At 37.3% G+C, this 22256-nt stretch overlaps 1 protein-coding gene across 2 annotated transcripts in view; it reads right to left on the bottom strand.

Annotated features, from left to right (window-relative positions):
- Positions 1-22256, bottom strand: part of PPP2R5E (protein phosphatase 2 regulatory subunit B'epsilon) — a 69863-nt gene that overhangs the window by 24660 nt on the left and 22947 nt on the right. For both annotated transcript variants that reach the window (XM_085315036.1, XM_085315035.1), the window contains exon 2: positions 5072-5268. In XM_085315036.1, coding sequence (XP_085171162.1) covers positions 5072-5268 — 197 coding nt within the window. The remainder of the gene's footprint in view (positions 1-5071; positions 5269-22256) is intronic.

Here is a 22256-nt window from a genome sequence, read left to right as displayed (position 1 = left end):
ACTTTTATCTCTCAAGACAAACCTGTAGTAAAAAGAATGCAATCTCTCTAGACTTAAGTCAGAAAAGAAATCTGAATCTGATCTTTCAAAAGAAATCTGGAATGTTTATTTGGGTATTCATTCATACCAAGATTTTTTCTGCCTCTGTTGCTCAACACAGCTTCTGAGACACAAGACATCTAGTATGATGGTTTATTTTGGCTACAGAGATTTCAGTTTTATTTTACTTGATTCTTCATTAGGAAAAAGAAAAGACTATAAGCAGCTATAGACATTTCTGCACTTGAAGGAGAGGAAAGCAAAGTAATATTCCCACTCTAAAAGGCATATTTCAAAAACATTTCATCAGCAATCTCTTACGAGCCGGTAACCACCCTTGGATGCAGCATAATCACAATATCTGGGGTTAGGTTTACAGTTTCAGACGGAGCAAGTGGAGGAGCTGAAATGATGCTCACCAACAAAGAAATTCACTCAGGTTTCAGTTTAACAGCCTGCCAATTTCTCCACATCCTCATCCATTTGATCTTTTAAATAAAAGAAACCAGTTTCCTCAATCTATGTCTTAATCCCCAGAAAGCACAAAAAGCTCTACTACATACACCCTGTAGGATACTGCAGATAATAGCAAACATTTATTTCATTCAACAACCAGAGCTTAATCTACCAGCAAAATCAGCATCATTAGTTTAAGCATCCACATTTTGCTCAGACAGCRGCAAATTTTACATTAAGTGTCCAATTATTTGCTCGTAAAGTCATATTACTGGCATTTTCTTCTAAGCAGAGTGGGTTTTAATTGGCAAGGACATTTTTTMTAAGACTAGCCTAATTCTAAAGAATATCACATGCCCTTCCAAACACCATCTCAAAACTGCAGGGAAGCACACTGTGCAATACCCTTCTGAATAAATGTGCCCAGCTTATGTCCATTAACACAAATCCCAGCCACTCTTCCCATCAAGTGATATTGATAATACTGACGAGGCCACAGTAAGCTTGCTTTGGTGGCCATTAGTAAATCCGATTTTTTTTTTTTAAATAACCAATAACATGCAAAACACTTATGTTTCTATATATAATCAAGCTAAAAAGAGTGATTTGAAAGAAGCAGATAAAATCCACCACACACCCACACAGACTGACAAATAACTTAGCGACTTCACGTTTAGCTAAACACAATATCATCGTACGTACACATAAACAAGATGAAACCACATAATATTCTTAGTACTATGAATAAAGATTAAAGTTCTAATGGCACAAATTTAGGATGAATACTAGTAAAAAGATCCAGGAGCTGGTTACCCCAAATCAGTGCTTTTCAAATCATTATATCATAACACCACAACATTTAAAAATAATGTAAAATGTCAGAGTTTCTGAAGAAATTTATAGGCAACCCTCTTCTATTCTAGTATCTGCAAGCCAAACCTCATATACAGAAAAGTTGGCATGCACTTCAGAAAACTTTTTAATAAGGAAGGCTGTTCTACAAACATCTTTTTTTGACATTTTAGATAATTAAAGATAAGAAAGTACTTTAGCCATTAACCCTTCTTTATAAATACTAGTAACTTAAATTTCAGCTTCAGCCTGGTATGCATTTTCTGTGCTCTGAAAAGATGTCACAGCTTGCAGCTTCCTTCTTTCTCCCCTTTTCTCCCTTCACTCCCAAATTGCAATCACCCAAACAGAAGAGCCAAGGAGGAAATACTAACTCCTGGATTCCTATGTCCCAACCTAGGATGAGAAGCAGGTGCTAAACATATCAGAGAGGAGACCTTCCCAAAGGGATAAAGAGCATTTGTGCTTCATTTTGGTAAGTTTTAAGATACTGGTCTTTCAAACAAAACACTCCCTAGAGCAACAGCGGCAGGCAGTCCACAGACACTAATTTGGTAAGAATATAAATTCTGCCATTTTCTTCTCTATCGTGACAGGTCAGAGCTTGTCAACTTGACAGGTCATTTGTGAACACAGTTGGAGACCTAAAAGAAAATCCTCAAAAGCAGATAACGGTGGCAGTTGCAGAAGAGAGCTGATCTTAGGCTTAGGAAGTCAATTGTGTACAGTTAAGTCTATCTCAGTTTAAGAATATGAACCCTTGTCAGCTTTAAACAAGAACACGCACTTACTGCAAAGAACAAGTTGCACCAAACCTAATACCATGTGTTTTCTCCAACAGCAGTGACTGGCTACCCCCAAAGCAGACAAAAGCTTTATACTGGCCAGGCAATATAGGATAAAAGCTCTTTTTATATAATATTGGGAATTCCACCTTTCCCTCCTGTATTAACTGCACTCAAAGGTATTAGAAAACTCTTGGTTTTTTAGAGAAAAAAAGGAAAAAAAMCAAGAAAAATAGCACTTTTATCTGATAAGTCTACCTGTAAAATACAAAATACCTGCAACACATAAAAATCCCTGATGATGTAGATTAGCATAAATACTGCATTAGCATTCACTGGGACAACTGACAGAAATCATTCATGCATTAACCATGGATTCACCCACGTGAATTCAATAGTAGAGCACAGCATCCTGCTCACATAGAATACAACCGAAGTGTTTTTGCAAGAGCATGTACATTAAAAACAACACAGGTTGCAATATGCACAATTACAGTACTCTAGCTTCTCTCCTTTTAAAAGATTTTTTTCAATAGCTTACACATTTATCAAAACAGAGGTATTTGTTGCAGGCTACAGCTTTTTAGAAAACTAAAAAAGAAGCAATTCAGTAATTTTTCAGGAAATTCCTTAGAAAAATATATGCCCACTTCCCTAATTACTTATATACCTTTTTATTTGTAAAAATTCTGTTTTGCAGAAAACTCTAAAACACCTTCAACTTTGAGAAAGGGACTCAGATTTATCAGAGGAATCAAAGAAGCACTTCATGAGAATCCATGCAAATTTGGCCAGGACATTAGCTCTAACATGGTCCCTTCCAATGACACACACACACATGACTTTGGCCATGATTTTCCCTGAAATTGCTTCTCTTGACAGTCATAGGCTACTGAACAGCTAGATAAGGGATTCAAGAGTATTCTCAGTCTTCACCTGCTTAAGTACCCTCACAGTGAAGAGAAACTGTAGATTGAGTTCAACATTGGAGCTCAAATACAAGGCAGAAGAGGGGTGAAGAAGGACTGATGSAAGGAAAAGGTCAGGGGAAAACAGGAGAAAACAAGATAGACCACTTTCCTACCACAAATGAAGGGGGCTGAAACCAAAAATTCCTGATTCTCTACTAGCAAATGCCTGTAAAATCCACCAGAAAAAACTCATGCTGTCTCTTCATGTCCAACAACTGTTCCATATTGCAGTTACAAACCTATTTTAAGTAAACTTACACCACTATTCCTATTCAAACAATTCAGGCAATGCTTCATGTCCTTAAGATAAAAACACTCCTGTGCGTGAACATCTGCAGCTGCAGGGACAGTAGAACATGCCAGCAAAAGGGGTTTCTGTCTCATAGTTCATGAGAAGATTCACAGGTTATGATTCATGATTCAAATCAATCTTCACAAGCAGTTACAAATCAAATGTTCCTTATTTCTGGGAGCACAACTTAAGACAGTACTAATCTGCAGAGCCTTGAACGTACAGGCGTTGCCACAGTAAGCAACTACAACCAAAGTTAGACTGTGATCTGACTAGCTGCAACGCTCAATCTCCCAAAAGGTGGGACACAAAAAACAAAGCAACCAGTTTTGATGAAGTTACGCGTGCATCAGTGTCCTGTCTAACCAAGCGGTCTGTCATTTGCTCCTCTCAAGGGGGATAAGGAAGATGAAAGTAACATTTGCAGAGCATTTAGACGCCACAGTGCACCACCAGCAGAAGAGTTCAGCAGTACACTAGAAAATCCRTACTCTCAGGCCAATGTGTGAGCGGTGCATTCGACCACACGCTGAACAAATAATACAACAGACGGAAGAGCGGTTCATTCAGAAGATCAGTCCAGTACGGGAGGGGGAAAAAGGAGGGAGGAAGATGGAAAAGGAGGAAGAATCCGATCATGTAATTATAGGTTTTATGAGAACGCATACACAGTAAGAAGCCATAGTAAGATTTTTTCCATACATCCTTAACTCTGTTTTTCTTCACTGCTAGCTTCTTGAGTATTCTGTCACAGTTTTCAGCTATTTTTAAATATTACAGACAAGCAACACATCGTGTATCCGTGTGTCAGAAAAGAAATAAGGAGCACATATAATGCGGTGCAATCTACTGAAAAATATGCACGTTTCTCTTGCAGCACACAGCAGATTCCATGACCATACAGTACCATTAGAAAACCAACATTATCAAATATAAATTTATCTCATTGTCTTCTGATTCAGGTAACAGGTTATACCTGTTATACTGCCATATGGTAGTATAAACATTTTACAGCAGTGGTTTATCTTGCAGATCATAATGAATAGTCTTCACAACATCGCATATGGTGCTGGGTTCATTTTTACACTGAAAACATTATTATTTGACAATTTATAAATACAAAAAAATGCATTATTATTGACTAATCTTTCCAACTTTTTAACTGCAGCTGCTATCAATCAACAAAATACAACCATGAAATTTTCAGACTTGCACAATATTTTTACCATTTATTATTTTAAAATAATCATCTGTACATACTTTCAGCTATCACAGAGCCTCAATAAACACTCAAAAGCTTGGCTAAAGTCCAAAGAAACGAAAAGGAAATTTCAAGAAATTATTCCATTGTTTATACTTGGAGGAATGAAAAAAAAATATATATATATATATATATCTCCGATTTTGTGGCTGCTGGCTTTCTCTATGAGGAAACAATCCAGGTTTGCTTTCACACATTTCTGACACTACAATATCCATCACCTATTTGATTTTAATTAAGTATATATAAAAAAGAGTATTTTTGTCTTCGGAGAATTATCCCCAAGTGATGTCTAGCAGAAAATACAAACCAAAGGCCTCATTTAATCCACCTACTCCAGCTTTCAATTTGGCTCACAACGCATAATTGGAATTGCAAGTGGATTTAAAGAGACCATGAGAAAGAAGAAACTCACCATTCTAACTACTTCAGGGTAAGTCTGCTCTGTCAAACAGCCTCTGCTTATTGTAATGTAGTCCACCAGTTCATTAAGAGTGGAGCGCTTGTATTCTTTCATTTTAAGGTCTGAAAGCGTGTCCATGAAGTCAAAAATGACACAGCACTGTTGAAGTTTCTTTAGGAACAGTTCAGGCTGCTCTGAAGATGGAACGTCTATGGAACAAGAAAGAAATCTTTGTGAGTCTGGCATCTCTTTTATTATATAAAACAGGAATTCTTTTTGAAGATCAGTTTCAAAGGAAATCAGCATTCATACAATTTTCGTAAAACAACTCAGAGCAACAAACGAACCCCTGTATAAGAACCATATTGCTATTTACTGTATGAGATTTTGATTATCATGTCATAGCAGTAATTTATATATTTGGTCTTAAGAAAATAAGGTTCACCAAAAAAGGCGAAGCTTAAGTGAAGAATATAAATACAACCATATTTAAGACTTAATTCTACAAAACACCACTAATTTCACTGCAAGCTGACACTCATCAGCTTCCACTCAGGATAATAGCTGTTGTTAGCTTATACCCTAGAGAAGGAAGAAAGACCTGTCAGACATATCAAGCTGTATTGATTTGTATTTCCAAAAATATTGCATTACTTACAATGCTATATGAATACATACATTTAAAATATAGTCCTGCAAACAAATTTTCAGTCTCAACCCTTATCCCCATGTTGAGAGTTTCTATAGTAGAATCAACTGTTATTTTACCACGAGACAATAAGGACTTCCTGCTATATTACATAAATGTAATACGTATTAATAGCAAAATTCTCTCACAAAACAGTAYGTGCTTGGCCAACATCATAACCAGAAGGTATTGCTTGCTTTTTTTGCTCTGTTTTCTAAATTCTTAGCAGATAAGAGACTGAAAATAATAAATGGAATGATAATTTTTTTCTTACTCGTTTGCTAGTCTACCAAGTGTTTCAAAAAAAGCACAGAAAGCTTAGTTTATCTAACGCTCATGTACACAAGAGGCTGATGCTAACAAAAAAGCTGTAGAAAGTAAATACACATTTTTATTTTGAAATATGTTCTCAAACTGATTCTATCTGTATTATTTCTTTAAGGCACAACAGCTCTGCCAACACAAAAACCCAGCAAAGGATCTTCGAAGCAATAATGCAACACACAAGTGAAAATTTGTGTTTTCATTTCAACTAGAAAATTTTCGTATTTTGTAAATAAATAAATAAATAAATAAATAATATTTTGAAGTTTGTATTTCTCAAGACTTTTACATGCTAGCATAAAGGCCAGTCAGAGATAGGTTTGTTCTTATCTTTCAGATACTGAGTTTGTCAAGTTAGGGAATACTTGGTAAACAAAGAAGCTGCTCAATTTTCAGCAGTTTTATGGACAAAGGACTCAACCTGTTTTAATTAAAATCACATACAAAACAGTTACTAATTTCAAGTTCGAAAGATCTGTAAAATATTACAAGGTCATCATATTAAAAATGTGATTTTAAAAATTACTGATAGAGATGTGAGGACCCCGAGACACTTCACATCCACTCTCTGCATTGCTTAATCACTGAAATGAATAAATAYGGATTGCAGTACAAATAAATATTCTATGTGCTTTTTGATCTGACATGGTARAGCACAACAGTCTATTTAACCTTCTTTGCTTACAGCACTGCAGCAGTTACAGGATTCAATAGGTTATCAAACTGTTTCCAACACAGAACAAACATGATCTTGGCTAAGTTTAATGGACAGTAGAGGCAGCGTGCCCTAATTTCATATTCATTAGGCTAAGCTTTGTAACAGCTGTGTCCAAAAAAAAATATATGGCGATGACACCACACTTCATATCATCCTTTTAATTGTCCATCCCACATTCCCAGAGGCTTTATTCATCTATGGCACAGAAGATGCCAGGAACGTGGTCCTGCAGAGCTCCAAAGGAGACAAATTCCCTTTGGGAAAACAGCAGGTAACAAAGCCCAGTTATCCTAAAGACATTTTGCAAGTCCAGGGGTAAGAGAAAGTCATTAACCCTCACTCAGTGCAAAAAAAGGCCGCTTCCGAGAGTGTCCTGTCTAAGACAAGAACCAGTCTGAAGCCTTACAGGAGATCACAGGCCTGAAAAAGCAAAGCATTTATGAAGGGTCAAGTGGTCATGTTCCCTGTTTCTTCACTATCTTCCCTCAAATGCAAAATAATAATAATAATAAATAAAAATTAAGAAAAAAAAAAGCCTGAAGCTGGCTCTTTTACAGAATTAATAATTAACAATTTCCTCCAAAAGACATACTGTAAATACAAACTGGAAAAGATCTACAAGTGCAATTGCTTACTTTTCAAGAAGAGTATTACATTTAATTATAACCTGCACTCTTTCTCACACTATCTGTAATCCACCATATAACTTTACAACATGTAAATAGTATCAATAAAATCTATGATGTTACGTATGCACGATTTTTTGTTTGCAGTCTTCTCTAGCTTGCATACTTTTGCTTTGGCTGCTAAGGTAAGTACATCCAAGAATGTACTACACAAAGCTTTGTCAAAGAAAAATGCAAGCAAAAATCAAATGGAAATCCACTGAGATTCAATTCAAAGCAAGTTACAACAGAATAAAATAGCTCAAGTTTATGCTCATTTTAAGATTGCATCATTAAATACAAAATAATTAAAGCATTAAAATAACTCACAAAACCCTAAGGCTTCTCTCTGTTAGAAAGCTAAGCGTGTATAGAGTGAAAGAAAAAAATATAATTAAATTCTTCTCAGGAGAAGCTACTATATSAGCACGATATGAATTTCATGCCAGTCTAACCACATCAGCAAGCTACAAGCACTAAATGAACAAACAACAACAAAATATTGTTCTCGTCATATCTGCTTTTCTTTATGAAGCAAATTGCTATTTTTGCAAGAAGTTCCATATAATAATATTTTTAATTGTTCTTGGGAAGCAGGAGGTGTCTTGGGAATGGGTAACACCTAAAGCATCATTTTTTTCCTGCTTGTCAACAGGAAAAGTCTCCAAGGATAAACTTTTGCAGGGGAGGCAGGGGCAGGATATGCACAGCATGGAAAGAGGGTAGCAGAAATGAATAAAATCAATTTTCCACATTCCCAGTCTTCCCACAAAGACCAAGTAATTGGTGGGGGCAGGTCTGGCATTTTCCTTATTTCTCTAACCCCTCTTTCACAGATGTAGAAACCCAACAATACAAGTGGTGCCCAATTCATTACAGATGTTCACAATTAGCTGATGAAAAACAACAAACAACTGTGTTCTTGGCAGATGGATGCTCAGAGCTTTCAATGAATTCTGCAGCATTTTACTCTTGTATTAACAAGCAGCCAAACATTTAGGCCCCAAAATTTAGTAATCCTCAATATTACCATTGTATTTGCTCTCATTTAAAAGAAGAGAAAGTTGTGCAACTGCTATAATAAATCTGTGTAAAGTAAATATTGAGAATACTTTAATAATCTATACAAATAAAATCTAAATGGCATAACTAAGTGGCATGTGGATTATGTCCAAAGCACATGAGAGAACACATTATTAAAAACTAAATTTAAAAGAGAGGTAGTCTTCTGTCTGGATGACTGTGGGAATCTTCAGGCTAAAAAGCTTCTCAGTTTTCCCTCTGCCCATTTAAAATACAGTACAAAGTTTTTGATATGCTCAGAATATACAAAGGAGAGCTCAGTGAAAGCAAATATCACAGACATTAACAAAATCAAGTTTAAAAAGTGATCAGAAAAAAAAATCAAGATAAATTATAATTTTTAAGCATATAGATCAACAATTGTCACTACAACTGCCAAAATACTAATTCTAAAATTGTCAAAGCATTTCGTTTTCTCTCTTAATACCTTTTTTCCAAAATAATCCTAATCCAACCAGTCCATCCCTTCTCCTCAATCATCTCTGCAACCTCTGCTTTCTGCAGCCTCGGTCAACTGAAGAAATCAAAATCTGAGAGCGTACTACAACATTCTGATTACGAACATATGTAGAAAATACTCATGCTCACACTATACAAACTTTATACTGCTTAAGCTTTAACCTTTATATGAACTTACAAGCTATATACTTTAGACTTTAATTTAAAAGGGGAAGTAATTTAAAAGTAACTGATTATGGATCAGGTGGAAAAGCAAAACTGCATCAGACTAGCAGAATGACATCTAGAKAACCGAGGTGTGCTTCCAAACATACTTCTCTGAATGGTACTGAAAAATGGAGGAGGGGGAGGCACTGAACCCTGGGATCAGTTCCCTGATCCACTTCATCCTGGAGGTTTGCAGTGAAGGGTATAATGCCAAGGMGTGAAGATTGCAGAGGGATTCAGCTGCTTAAGCCAGCACTGCAGCTGCAAGAAAAAGTCATGCGACTGTAGACATAAGAGAGAAAAGGGCCTAGAATAAGAATAAAGCACAATATGTTGCAGACTACAAATAAAATGTTAAGTGAAAACATGATATGCCCACCCATTGTACCCTTCACCCAAATGCATGCTTTCAGAATGTTTATTAATAACAAATTTGTTACCAAAATGCTGTTAGAGTAACTATTGTTTCTAGTACATAAATTACTGTTATTAATTAGCTGGAAGACAAAGTTCCGCATAAAAAACTAGCATCATCTTGCATTTTAGCAAAAACAGGCAGCACTTGGTTAAACACGAAAAATATAAACATGTACTAAAATCAAAATAGTGTGTCCAAACGGGAGGACACAGATCGTTTCTCTTTTTTTTACTTGCATTAGTTTTAGGAACTTGTCTGTAATTTCCAGATATCACAAAACTCCGTATTACTCACTTCTGCATCAACTAAGATTGCTTCCTCTACTGTTTCCCTATTAACTTAATGAGGTATTAATTCCCCAATTCTGCTTCAATTTCATCACCTTCCAGATATTTTATAGATCTGGGATTATGGTATCGCTACTTAAGCAAAATCTCCTTGTGCCTAAAAAGCTCTAAAGTAATAAYAACAACAACAAAAAAGGGGAACCTCCCCAAAAACAGCAATGTTCTGCTGAGTTAAATCCAGGGTTCATCAAGCCAGTATTTTGCCTCTAGCAGTGGTCAGACGGAATGCAATTTAGAGAGAACAGGCCACTTTCCCTGTGCCTTTTCTTCTCCGAAAGTGCAAATATGCACACTGATGACCAAACATACTACACAGAGCACTAAAATTATCACTGGATAGCCAAATAGTGACTACACTGGCATCACAGAATTCATTTGTCAGCAGTCTTCAGATCCAATGGACTCAGGTTGCACATCAAAAGGTATTTTTTTTGCTAATTTTCCACCGTATAAGGATCTGAAAGTTGTCTTTTTTCTTTTTTTTTCCACTTTCTTCTCTATTGCCAGTTCACATGTATTTTGTATGCCTTGTACACATCTGCAATGTTGTTTCTGCCAAAAATTACCACTGACGTACAGAAAGGAACAAAATCTGGAATACTCTCACTCGGCACATGTCTAGAGAAACATGCTATGAAGGATTTAATCTGTGCACGTYCTCAGTTACGTGTTGCGTTCCTGTAAGGAGAACTGGTCAGGTGGAATCCATCTGGAGAAATGAGTTGTCTGAAAGAATTTTCTGGTGACCACTGGGAAAGGATTAATTTTGCTGTCACTCGCAAAGCCACCAAGTTAAATACAATCAGCTATGGAAGCAAGGTCCTACCTGCATAGACTAACTAGGCAGAGTTGTGCATTAATCCCTCTATTTCTACATCTGTCCTCACAGGTCACTATAAAGTTTCCATCTATAAGAAGCTAACTTTTTAGTTTTTATTCAGATAAAATTTGCAAACTTGAATTAAAAAGCCTTTCGGTCCTCTCCGAGATGCTCACTTCAAGAGRAAGTTTACCCAAATCCAGCTCAAAACTTTAGTTAATTCAAGGCCTGTCACACATACTCCATCACACAACAAGCTACACTTTTCACAGCAGAGTATTAGTCTTAAGACGCCAAGAAGTAYAAATGTTTTCCCTCACTTTCTTAAGCACACTTCTTCAGAAATATAATCACTGTCCTGATTACATTCATTTAATTTTCATGACTGGCTGTCAATACTATGAATGCATTGTGGAGTCAGTAATCATTCATGTATACTAGGTGCTTTTTTTTAAAGCTGTTTCACCAACTCGTTTCTTATGCTTAATAATTATACAGGCAGCACAGCATTTAGGCACTGTGTTCCAAATATGTAAAGTACTGACATTATTCACACAGCAATAAATACAGTGGGGCAAACTCACGCTGACTTTCATGAGTGAACACACACATCAAAAAAAAAAAAAGGTACAGCACTTGCATATTAATGTTCTTAGCACGTTTCAAAATCCATAGTTAGCAGTATAGCACAGGATGTGCCTCACCACTTTTCCTGATAATCAGGGTCTCTCCAGACAATCCATCACAAAATTCAGAATTTTCCCTCCAACCACAAAGCATGACCCCCCCAAGCTCCTGGCCCTTTTCACAGAGCTCTTCCMCAAGCATTATTTTGCCAGTCTGAGACAAGTAGCGTGAAAGCAGTGTAGATGCTGCATTTGATTCAAGTGTGCCTGGAACAAAATTACAAGTAACAGAAGACATGTCTATCAGATGTAGTTAGGCATGTACAGTGCCACATTTTCACAGCACAGTTACACTTTCAGAAAATATTAAACCAATTCTTTCGTTACTCATACACAGACTTCGGTCTCTTAATAGAATACATTGATGAAGGGCTGCTATTTCCTTCAGCAAAAGACCAAGAATAAAAGCAAAATGAGACTAAAGAATTTCAATACAGAGTGTTTTTAAAACTATACTTTTAAATTTTTTAAGTTTATGAAACTCCCACTGAACTTCCTGCCAACTTGCACATTAGGCATGGCACGGGCTATAATTTAGGCCTCCTCCATGCACAAACACCCCTCAATCCAGATGCATGGCTGCCAGGTACAGAGAGGAAAAGGCTCCTTTAGGCTGTGCTTTGGTCAGTCTACGACCAACACCTGCCCATGACAYCACTGGCTATGCCAACAGCACCTGCGACGTGGTCATCTTTCAGTCTGGACACRGACCAAAACCACATGCTCATTTGTCAAAGCTACTGATGAGCCATACTGAAACACTAGTGCAACCTGCAAAAGGATTGCATTAATGCAAAATAGCACTGTAGACGTGGCACCTTCCAGTGAGCAGAGAACTCCCAATGTATGCCAGGTTTTACGAGTCTGGGGCACTCTTCTCGATCCCTAACATAACCAGATGAATCCACCACGAAACAAAGTTGCATCAACCTGTTGAACACCTCAGCTAAGAACAAGCAATCCAGGGACGATACAGAGGATGCTCAGAACTTGTGGACACCAAATGGAACGTGGGATTACTGCCGTACACAAGTATACCAAGTTCTGTTCTAGGTCCTGCCAAAATATAGTCACAATATATTTAGTAACGTACAGCGTCCCTCACACTGCTCAGCTAGTACTAAAAATTACTACTCAGTAGCAGCTGTGTCTTTTCATAATGGAGCAGCAATGCCTTCTAACCTAAGAAAGCTGACAACTCTTTTCATTCCCTCGTTGTTACTTTTCAGTTTTGCAATGAATGAGAARGAGAGTTTGGACTAAATGAAATAATCTAAGACAGTCAAAGCTCTATCTACGAGTCAAAAATGACACAAGCTAAAGGAAAGAGCAGAGAAGGGATGGAAAAGGATAAAAAATGACACAGGAATTTCAGTTTAAAAAAGCGATGGGAGCAARGAAAACCAAGTGGATGAGTGTGCCAAAAAAAATTCAGAAGAGGTGGAAGAAATGGAAAGCAGCTGTGAATATTGTAAGAAGAAAGGAAGAGAGTGGGAAGGCAAGGAAGACAGAGCAAAAGCAAACAAAAAGCATTAGCTTAAGAGAGAAACAGAATGATGCAGAGCATAAGCAGACTTGGAAAAGGCAGAGGGGAGAAACTGTCTGGGGAGAAGGCAACCCAACGAAARAAGGGAATGTTTCAAAAAGGAAATAACAGGAGCTCCAAGTGTTTAAGGAAAACAGGAATGAATGAATTAGTGGTTAGGAGAGCTAGGGGTTGGATTTGATCAAGCTACCACGTATTTGGGGATTTCTGGCACACTGTGGCATCTTTAATATATCTTGTTACAATATTTAGGATGATTTCTACCTGRACATGGAATTTATTTTTAGCCCCAAGTTGATCATAGATTTTTTTGCTTACCTCTTTTCTCTTCCCACCTTWTTCACTAATATTTCAAAAACAATGATTAGGGACTTTTTTTTTTTAAGTAGAGGCAAAAAGCTGGCAAATATACACATAAATGTTATTTCAATTTCCTAAATGGAATACGTGGCATAAGATCCTCACATAAGACAAAAATACTTTGCTGAAGCACTGAAAATTATTGTGGCCAATTTTTCTGAACTGACTCAAGCTTCTTTTACACTGGCTCAGAAAGTTTATGCTAGCTGTATTAAGTAGGTTATTACAGAATTGTACTTTCCAAGTACAAGCAAACCTCCGTTCAGATGAGTCAAAGTCACCAGGTTTGCTGAACTGTCACCAGAGAGGTGCTGCCCGTAACTGTCCTGTCACTTGAGGACACTGAACTGAAGTACTGAAGAAAACCTCAGGACACATTTGCCACACACCTTCTGGGTAACCTCCCCCTGTTAGAAAAGACATAGTAACTGTTCCTTGTCAAGGTGTTCTCAAATGGCAAGAAAAAAAAATAGGGTATGGATTATTTTAAATGTTCTTAAGAAACCCCAAAACTGCTCATTTTTATTTTCTAAATTTATATAAACACCAGCATATATCCACTGACAGGGGTTTTTCTTCTTCTTAGGCAGAGGCCTGTTAATTTAGCTAGGCATGTAAAAAATACCCAATAGTTTGCCAGGAGACAACGCTAAAATCTGGTATGCCCATCTTAAAMTTTGGAGATCCCTGAGCTGTGTCCTTAGATTCACAATCAAAACACCCACAAATCCAAAGCTCTCCAAATTCTCAAAAGTCTCTCCACTACAAGAGTCTAAGGAAAAAGTCTTTGCCCTTCAGCTTCTTGACACTCCAACATTAGTAGCTAAGAAGATGGCCTTCTGCCTTCGTTCAACTCAAGTTAGCTCCGGCTGCGTAACCACRGGCATCTCCACTGGGGCAGTTTGTTCTGTAGTTGCTGCGGCAAAGTACCACCTTAATGTGACTATATTGCTTCTGGTATCACATTAGTTTGTGTCACTCCATGGGTTTGGTCTCTAGAATATGCTTATTTGGTAAATGACTGCTGTTCTAGGTCTTCTAACAACTGAGATTACAATATCAAATTTTGCCCTGCCATCTTTGCTTTGCTTTGAAATATTACTATACTTTGATGCTTTAGGAATCACTTTAAAAGAAGAAAACATGTTTATGCCTAAAAAATGATTCTTTCCAAATATTTTCTGGCTGACAACATTGTTCCCTCCTATGTCCTCCAATAACATTTCCCAGTCCTAGCTTCCTGAGGCAAATAACTAAAAGTTGGTCTTGTGGGACACCTTCACATGTTACTTTACATTTATTTATCCAGATTGACTGCTTGATAATTACTGGAGTCATTTTATGCCCAACATCAAATAGATTCAATAACAAAAACAAGGAAAAGATATATTTAGTCAGAATTAAACTCAAGTTTTTCAGTACGTTTGAAAAGCAAAAGCTACAAGCAGAATAGAAGCAAAATAAGCTGAACTCAACAATCAAATTCCTTTCTACTTGCTCAGCTCCTCTGCCCTAAAACACAGTACAAATACCAGAGCCAGGAACGCCATGCAGACAGAGACACCTAATCTTTCAAGTGATTTCTCCAATTATTAAAGTCAAACAAGGGTACACAATCAGTAACTTCRTGTCCCACTGCACCAGCCTACTCCTTTCGTCTTTCTTTCCATTAAAATCACTAACAGCTCTTCAGGCTTCTTTCCAATGTGTATTTTTAACTGTCTAGCTAGTCTCTAGGATCACTGTCCTCCTCTATCCATTCCCAAGTTTTCAGCAGAGTGCTGGTATTCCAAATGTCAGTCCAGATACAGGTCTCAGCTCATTATTTCAACACTGTAATGCCATTCTCCTACCATTTTTACCTTGTACTTTGTGTCCAGTAATTCTATAGAGGATCATGGATTGCACTATAACTTTATCTTGCTACACAGTGTGTAAATTTTCTTTGTGTTGTAATTCAAAGAAATTTATCAGAAAATGGCAAGGTCAGCAATTCATTATGAACATTTCATGACCACCAGGTCCTTAGATGGCAAAAAAAAAGAAAAAAAAAGAAAAAAGAAAAGAAAAAGGAGAAAAAAAAAGAAAAAAGAAAGAAAAATGTTTGCAAGTTCCAGACTATTAGGAATCACCTCCATGGAAAAAACACTATGGCCTGTTGATCTAAGATAGAAGAATCTTTAAGAGTATTATCCTCTTTTTTTGGTAAGATTCTTATCAGATCACAAAAATGCCTCCTTTTTACTACATGACATGAGAATGTTTTGTTCTATAATGACTATCAAACATAAGAATACAAACATATCACTGCAATGTTAGAGTTAGYATTCACCGCAACTGCGGTCAAAAGGCAATTCAGGACTTGTATTTGAATTTGTTTGGTACATTAAGCACATAATGAAGTCATGATAAAATCATATAGCTGTATGTGCTTCCTGTAAGAGTGCAAAAATTATACTTTGCTTCTCAAGTGTTCTGAAATTGCTGCGAGCCCAAATAAAAATACGCAATATTCGTTTTGTTCATACTAAAGGACTGTAGAGTTGTCCTATGAAATTTATTCAAAAACACTTAGATGCCTGCAAAGAATTGAACTGATAGCACTGGAAACCCAAACACAACTCTCAACCAAATGGGTTCAGAACAAGCACTAGGAGTGCTACTCTGCTTTATACTGACCCACTCATTTATTCCAAAAGTCAGTTGAGTACTTCATTTGCCAATGAATGGAAGTAATTAAATGAGAGCTATTTTATATATAAAACCCACTGTTCAAGAGCTGAGGCCAGTATTAAGAAATATTTACACTTATTAACCCAAATAATATAAACACATATAAAGTTATATAAAGAACASTTTAGAACAGTTTAATTGAACCCTGAAATACATAGTGCCTATTCTCTTCTCATTTGGTAGCACAGTGATTTATCTTTAGTCAAGAACATATTCTCTTCATGCTAATTTATCAAAATAGTCTCTCAATACTTTCCAGGAACGCACTAAGCAATTTGACTGTCCATCATGTGTTTGCTTTGTCATTCCCTCCACAGAGGGAGAAATGTCTGTAATGGAATAAGAAATTTTTGGAACTACATACACAATACAAGATGTCATTTCTTGTAAGAAGGGCAAAATTTAATAACCATACTTTGATATTATGATGGAAAGTTGGGAAGYAAGCTGAGAGAGTGCATCCTGCAGTCTCCAAAAGGATCCCTCAGAAAGCTCCTTTGCTGACACAGGTTTCCTCTTCCTGCACAAGTTCCAGCATGACAGCAAAATTCTTGRTTTGGGACTTTATTATTCCTTTAGTTTTTTAAATACTATAGGTTTAGCCCACTGAGCTCCTCTGAGATTGGAAATCTCAGGCTAGGTCCAGTGTTACAGCAAACACAAGCCGGGGTGTGAGCTGGGAGGAGATGCTTCTGCGGTTCCTTGGGAACACTGGCTATGGCATTGACTACCGATCGCATTTCCTAGGCGCTGACAACGTAAGCCTTGCCRCATCCCAGCGGAGTTGCGGCAAAACCTAGCAAAACCCGAAGGCACATCCCGATCTATACACGGGGGTCGCATCTCCTTGCCAACAGGAAAGCTAGAAAGCAGTACTCAAAGGTGCTCTGTGARGACTTCGCATCCACATGCAAACCACATAGCCTACTTTTCAAGAAAGGAGGTTGCCACACCATTCCCTCTTCAAGCTGTTTTCCTTGCATAAGGCTTTCTAGTATTCAGGCTCAACCAGCTACTCTTCAGATATGGTCAGCTCTAAAGCCCAGACTATGTGATTCAATACCTCATAGTAATAATTCAAATTAGTCAAGCTGTTAATTAAGGGAATGCCCTTTCACATATTGCAAAGCCTAGTAGATCAGTCTGAATGACAAAACCAAAAMCAAATCTCCTTTAGTATTTCATTTTGCATTGCAATTATTGTGGAGTTCTCCACATCCACTGGTACAGAAAAATATATCCCCACACTGATCATTGCTACAGCAATGCCGTTTAGGTTACTGAGGATCTGGAGCAATTCCACAATAAAAGAAAAACACAGCATTTATCATCTTTGCTGTTATGCAATATTCCCCAATAATCTGTCAGCCTGCATTGTGCTGGGTAACTTATGTTACTGGCATTATCATTAAATATTTCTATGCAAAAATATCAACTATCTCTTTAAAAACTGAATGCATCTTCTCCATCAGAGAATGGCGCCTCTCTAGTTACCCATTTTAAAGYCATGTACATGAGAGACTCATTTACCAGTAATTAACATTCACATTTAGAATTCATTGCTCTGTTATACCTAAGTATGGTATTTTTGCTAARGTTTGAAATTTGAATTAGAATATTACACCACTTTTCTATCTTTTAAAGAGCAACATTTTTTCTATCTGAATATTAAAWGGACTAGATATTTTATCTCCCCAACACAAAGTTCTAGAGAGCAAAGACCTCATTTATAAATATCTGCATCTGTCTGAAAAACATCCCTTATCATAGCCTTGCATTACCATAATGCATATGGAAGCTTTTCCATAATATATTTACCTCTGACCTCTCCAGAAAATGCTAAACACTGGGCAGGGGGAAGGAGGGGGGACGGGGRCACAAAACAAGTTTCTTTCTGCAGAACACCATTTACCTGCACGCATGCAAGTCAATCATTGCCTTTTTTGTCCCTCAGAAATGCTAACATCACCCAGACAAATATATCTGACAATCACCGGGCCCTGGCATCTGAAGTGAATTTCACTAGAGATTATTTAGCTCCTCTGCAATATGACCATCAGTCTATAACTGTGTAGTATCTTTAAAAACAAATAACTGACMCAGTACAAACAAAACGTTTTGTAATAAATTGTTAAGATCCATAAGCAAGTTCAGGACAACTGAAAACTACACAGATAAGGATGTCACACAACTAATAAAACCAAAGACAGAACTTTGGTGCACATCAAGAGTCACTTTGCAAAACTTTATTAGTTTAGATTGTTATAAATATCAATGAGATATTAATGAGGCAGTTGCTTGGGCATTAAATACAATTAATAAATTTTTTTTTGTCTACGGTTCTAAACATTGCTCTTCAACTGCTTACCTCCTTCCAAACTGCTCATTAGTTAGGTTATTTTATATTGAAGATGATCAGSTGGAAACTAGATTATCAATAGTATTCACCCTTAGCTATACTGTCGTTGCAAATGTCATCTTCAGTTAACACTCTGTCCTTACTGAAGTCAACGGAGTGTTACACAAGTTTATTGGAACTGAGATTTCACCACTGCACTAATTGGCAGAAAGCTCACTGCTTACTAATCATGAAAAGGAAGAGCAATCTCAGCAGTTATATATTCCACTAAAAATTAATGGAGAAGAAACTCAGCAGGAAAGTGGGTATTTTTCAGGCTTACCCATGTTAGAGGTACAAGTCTGAAAGTAACCTCACTTATGAAGGGGTATCCAAACACACTGCTGGTGAATTACCACTTTTTTAAAAGGCATTTTATAGTGTCTTTGCAGCTACAGAGCACTGATCAAAAAAGCATGTATAGTMTAGCAAACATGATTTTTATCTGACCACATGAAGACAGATATCACACACTCTCTAGCTTGCCCATACATTTTGGGAAGTAGCAGGTTCATTATCAGAGCAGCAAGAAGAACTCTTAGCTTACACACATCCCCTGCATATTAAAAAAAAGGAAAAAAAATATTCTCCACTTTTAACTAGATGTTAATGACTTTCTTGCCTTTAATATTTTTATGAAATATTATTTAATAATGTATTAGTGATTTTGATACTACAAATAGAACATGCCATTTACAATTAAAAATTAGTATTTTAAGTAATTACCTCCATTGGACTGAAGCTTATCCACAGAAGGCACAGACAGCATTCTGCATCCTCTTAACACTACATTCAGGCTGTATCAGTGGGCACATATACAGATGGCCCTTTCCCAATCCAATAGTCAATGTGCAGTCAAAGTAGGTCAGCAAAGAACAAAAGAGTTTTAAACTATACCAACCTAGCAGCTTCAACATCCTACAGAAATGACAAAAAAGGGACTGTGGAAACTGTTGCTGTCACAGGACAAAATTGTAACTGCAAAATAAAATCTCACGCCATCAAGTTCACCTCCCTGTCGCTGGCAYGCTACTCAGTTATTTGGTCTCAGAGACTCCGGCAGAAGTCAACTCATCACCTTCCAGCAAACCTACTGAAGCAGCACTTCCGTGTGCATTACTCTTTTCTCTGGCAAAAGCACTGAAGTATCAGTCCCAAATATAAGACTCAAGAATCTAGTGAGCTTTATACTCACTCCTTGCCATTTTAGAGGATGTTTCAGCATTACCCTTCTCGTTAGCAAGGAGGGAAGAACCCAGCTCAGACGTCCCTTCTGCAGTAACCCAGAAACTCTGCAGTTTGAAGGTCAGATTTTGTATTAACTCCTGGCATTTTTAGACTGCTCGTACCTTTTGCCTGTTTGTAGAGTCTCTCACACTCATGTCTGTAATGCTCCTTTTGGAAGCTTGCCTCTTTTGCGTTGTTTCTCTCGGTCTGTAGCTGAAGACCTTCTCCAAACAGCCACCAGCTTCTCCAAATACCATCTATTTTTACCTAGGCTGCAGTCTTATTCCGGATGCTGCTAATTGGCCCCTTAGTCACAACTGGAAAGTAACCTAGTTGAGTAACTCTTTCTGAGCTGCTGCACTGGGGGATCTGTATGCCTCATAGTTGCACTTCATCCAAAYGAGGAAACTTCCAGTGAATTTGTTCACACACAATATGAAGCCTGGAGTTCTATAGAAGTTAACCAAGTTTCAGCCAAAGTTTCCAACTTAGAACCAAGTTTCAAACCAAACTTCAATATTCTATAGCAACTTCACACACTACTTTTTAAAGTAATAACCTTCCTGCACTAGAGTTTTACATAGCTGAAGTTCTAAAAGCCTGTGCGAAAGTACTACYTAAAAGAGTAGACAACTGTAGCACTAAGTATCAAGTATAAACAGTTCTCTGTTTATTCACCAGGCATTTTTGGCATGTATTATCTAGACAGACAGGTAAACCGATATAGGCTCCTACAAAAGAGCTACTCAAAAGAAATGACAGAAAATCCTTGTTAAATGAAATTTTTAGAAGTGAAACAAACTCACAGGAAATCAGAAATACAAGCAACTAATTCTGAAACAAGTTTTTCCACAGATTTCTTTCTTATATACATGATTAAGACAGCCAGCTTTACAATATTAGCAAAGCCCATAGAAGTTACAAAGTAATGTTTCGGACAACTAGATGCCCTCTTTGCTTCTTCATCATTTTACCAAYGAAAAGGGAAGAAATTCTAAAACACTTTAACAACTATTCTGTTTCTGTGTACTCAATGACCACATTAGCAGAAACAGAAAAATTGGATCTTAAGAAAGCAAGCCTCGTCAACCAGCTTTTATTAGGAAAACAAAGGGAAAACTAAACAAYTAAGCGATCTAAATTCAAATAAGCATCTCACTTTACAGTCATTGTAATACTTCATTAAAAAGGTAAAATCAAATGCTGAGTATTTAGAAAACATTATTTCAGAAGTATAGAAAATAAATGAGAAAATTAGCATTTCAGAAAGAGAAAGTGAATCATTTTTACTAATGAAGATCAGAAGATATAATGAATCTCTTCTAAAAACTCTGAAGTTACCACAGACAAACATATCAAGCATTTTTGACAACGTGAATGCATCTATAAGAAGTACAAAATATCATCTGTACGAACTAAAAAGCAGAGCTTTTGACAAAGTAGTAATCCTGGATTCAGTTAAATACTGGTAGGATTAAAACTCTTCACTGGGACCATAATAAATAAATAAATAAATAAATAAAAGATCCTGTTCCACCCCATGAAGACCGTATGAGCTGCCAGGAGCAAAGGGAAGGGCCTTCAGCTGTGAATCATTAAAAGCCATCACTTAAGAAATAAAAAATAAAATAAAAATAAAAAAGGATGTTTTGGAGAACACATCATCTTGTAAGATGGTCTTGTACTTTTTACAAGAGGACCAAAGAGAATTTGAAATCCTTTATTCTGCAAATAAGATGCTGGATGTTTCTATGATGGGTTGTTTTGCTACATCTTTGACAAAGGAACTTCTTTTCACTAGAAATAAAAGCAAAAGGATCTGCCTTAAATATGATACTGCTAAAAAGCACGGACCAAGTCTTAGAGCAGCCTGCAACACTTCCCCAGCAAACCACCACATCAATCTGTACCACTGCAAAGCCCTACTTCTCCTTCTAAAATTAGAAGAAAAAATTTACTTATTTGTTTAAACAAACAGTTCTATACAGCTGTGTACAACTGCAGTCCAGACTGAGGTCACAAGTAATAAGGCAAAGAAAAACTCAAATAAATTATGTTATACAAAACTTTTTTTTTTTTCTCCCCTCCTTATCCTAGGTTCAAATGTATGGTAAGGAATTCTGGCTTCCTCAGGATACCGTGCTACGAACAGAGTGAGGAGCACGCAGGGGGACAGTAAGACCCTGGATGGCAAGCAGAGCCTGTCACAGGCTTGTCCCACAGCTCCGCGCAACCGCAGGGGCTTGGGCTTGCCTCAAGGGCCTGCTCTCCCTCCATCTCCAACTACCAAACCTCAAGGCCCTTGCTGATCCTGGTATTAGGGAAAACGCAGCAGAGTTGCTAGCTGTGGACACAACTGTGATGGAATAGGAAGATAGGGTTATTCCCAGTTCACATTCCTCATGGGACTGACGGACTGAGCTGAAGCTCAGCTCCAGCCAGCCCTAGCGCCCCGGCCTGGGCTCGGCCTCATGCAGGGAGCCGGATTCAACACTGATCTGATGAGGCATGTATCCAC

This window comes from Rhea americana, unplaced genomic scaffold (assembly GCF_003343005.1).
Source record: "Rhea americana isolate MKP2758 unplaced genomic scaffold, rheAme1 scaffold_42, whole genome shotgun sequence".
In the NCBI taxonomy this organism is placed as follows: Eukaryota; Metazoa; Chordata; class Aves; order Rheiformes; family Rheidae; genus Rhea; species Rhea americana.
Note: the sequence above shows the minus strand (reverse complement) of the source record. Positions and strands in the feature narration are given on the sequence as shown.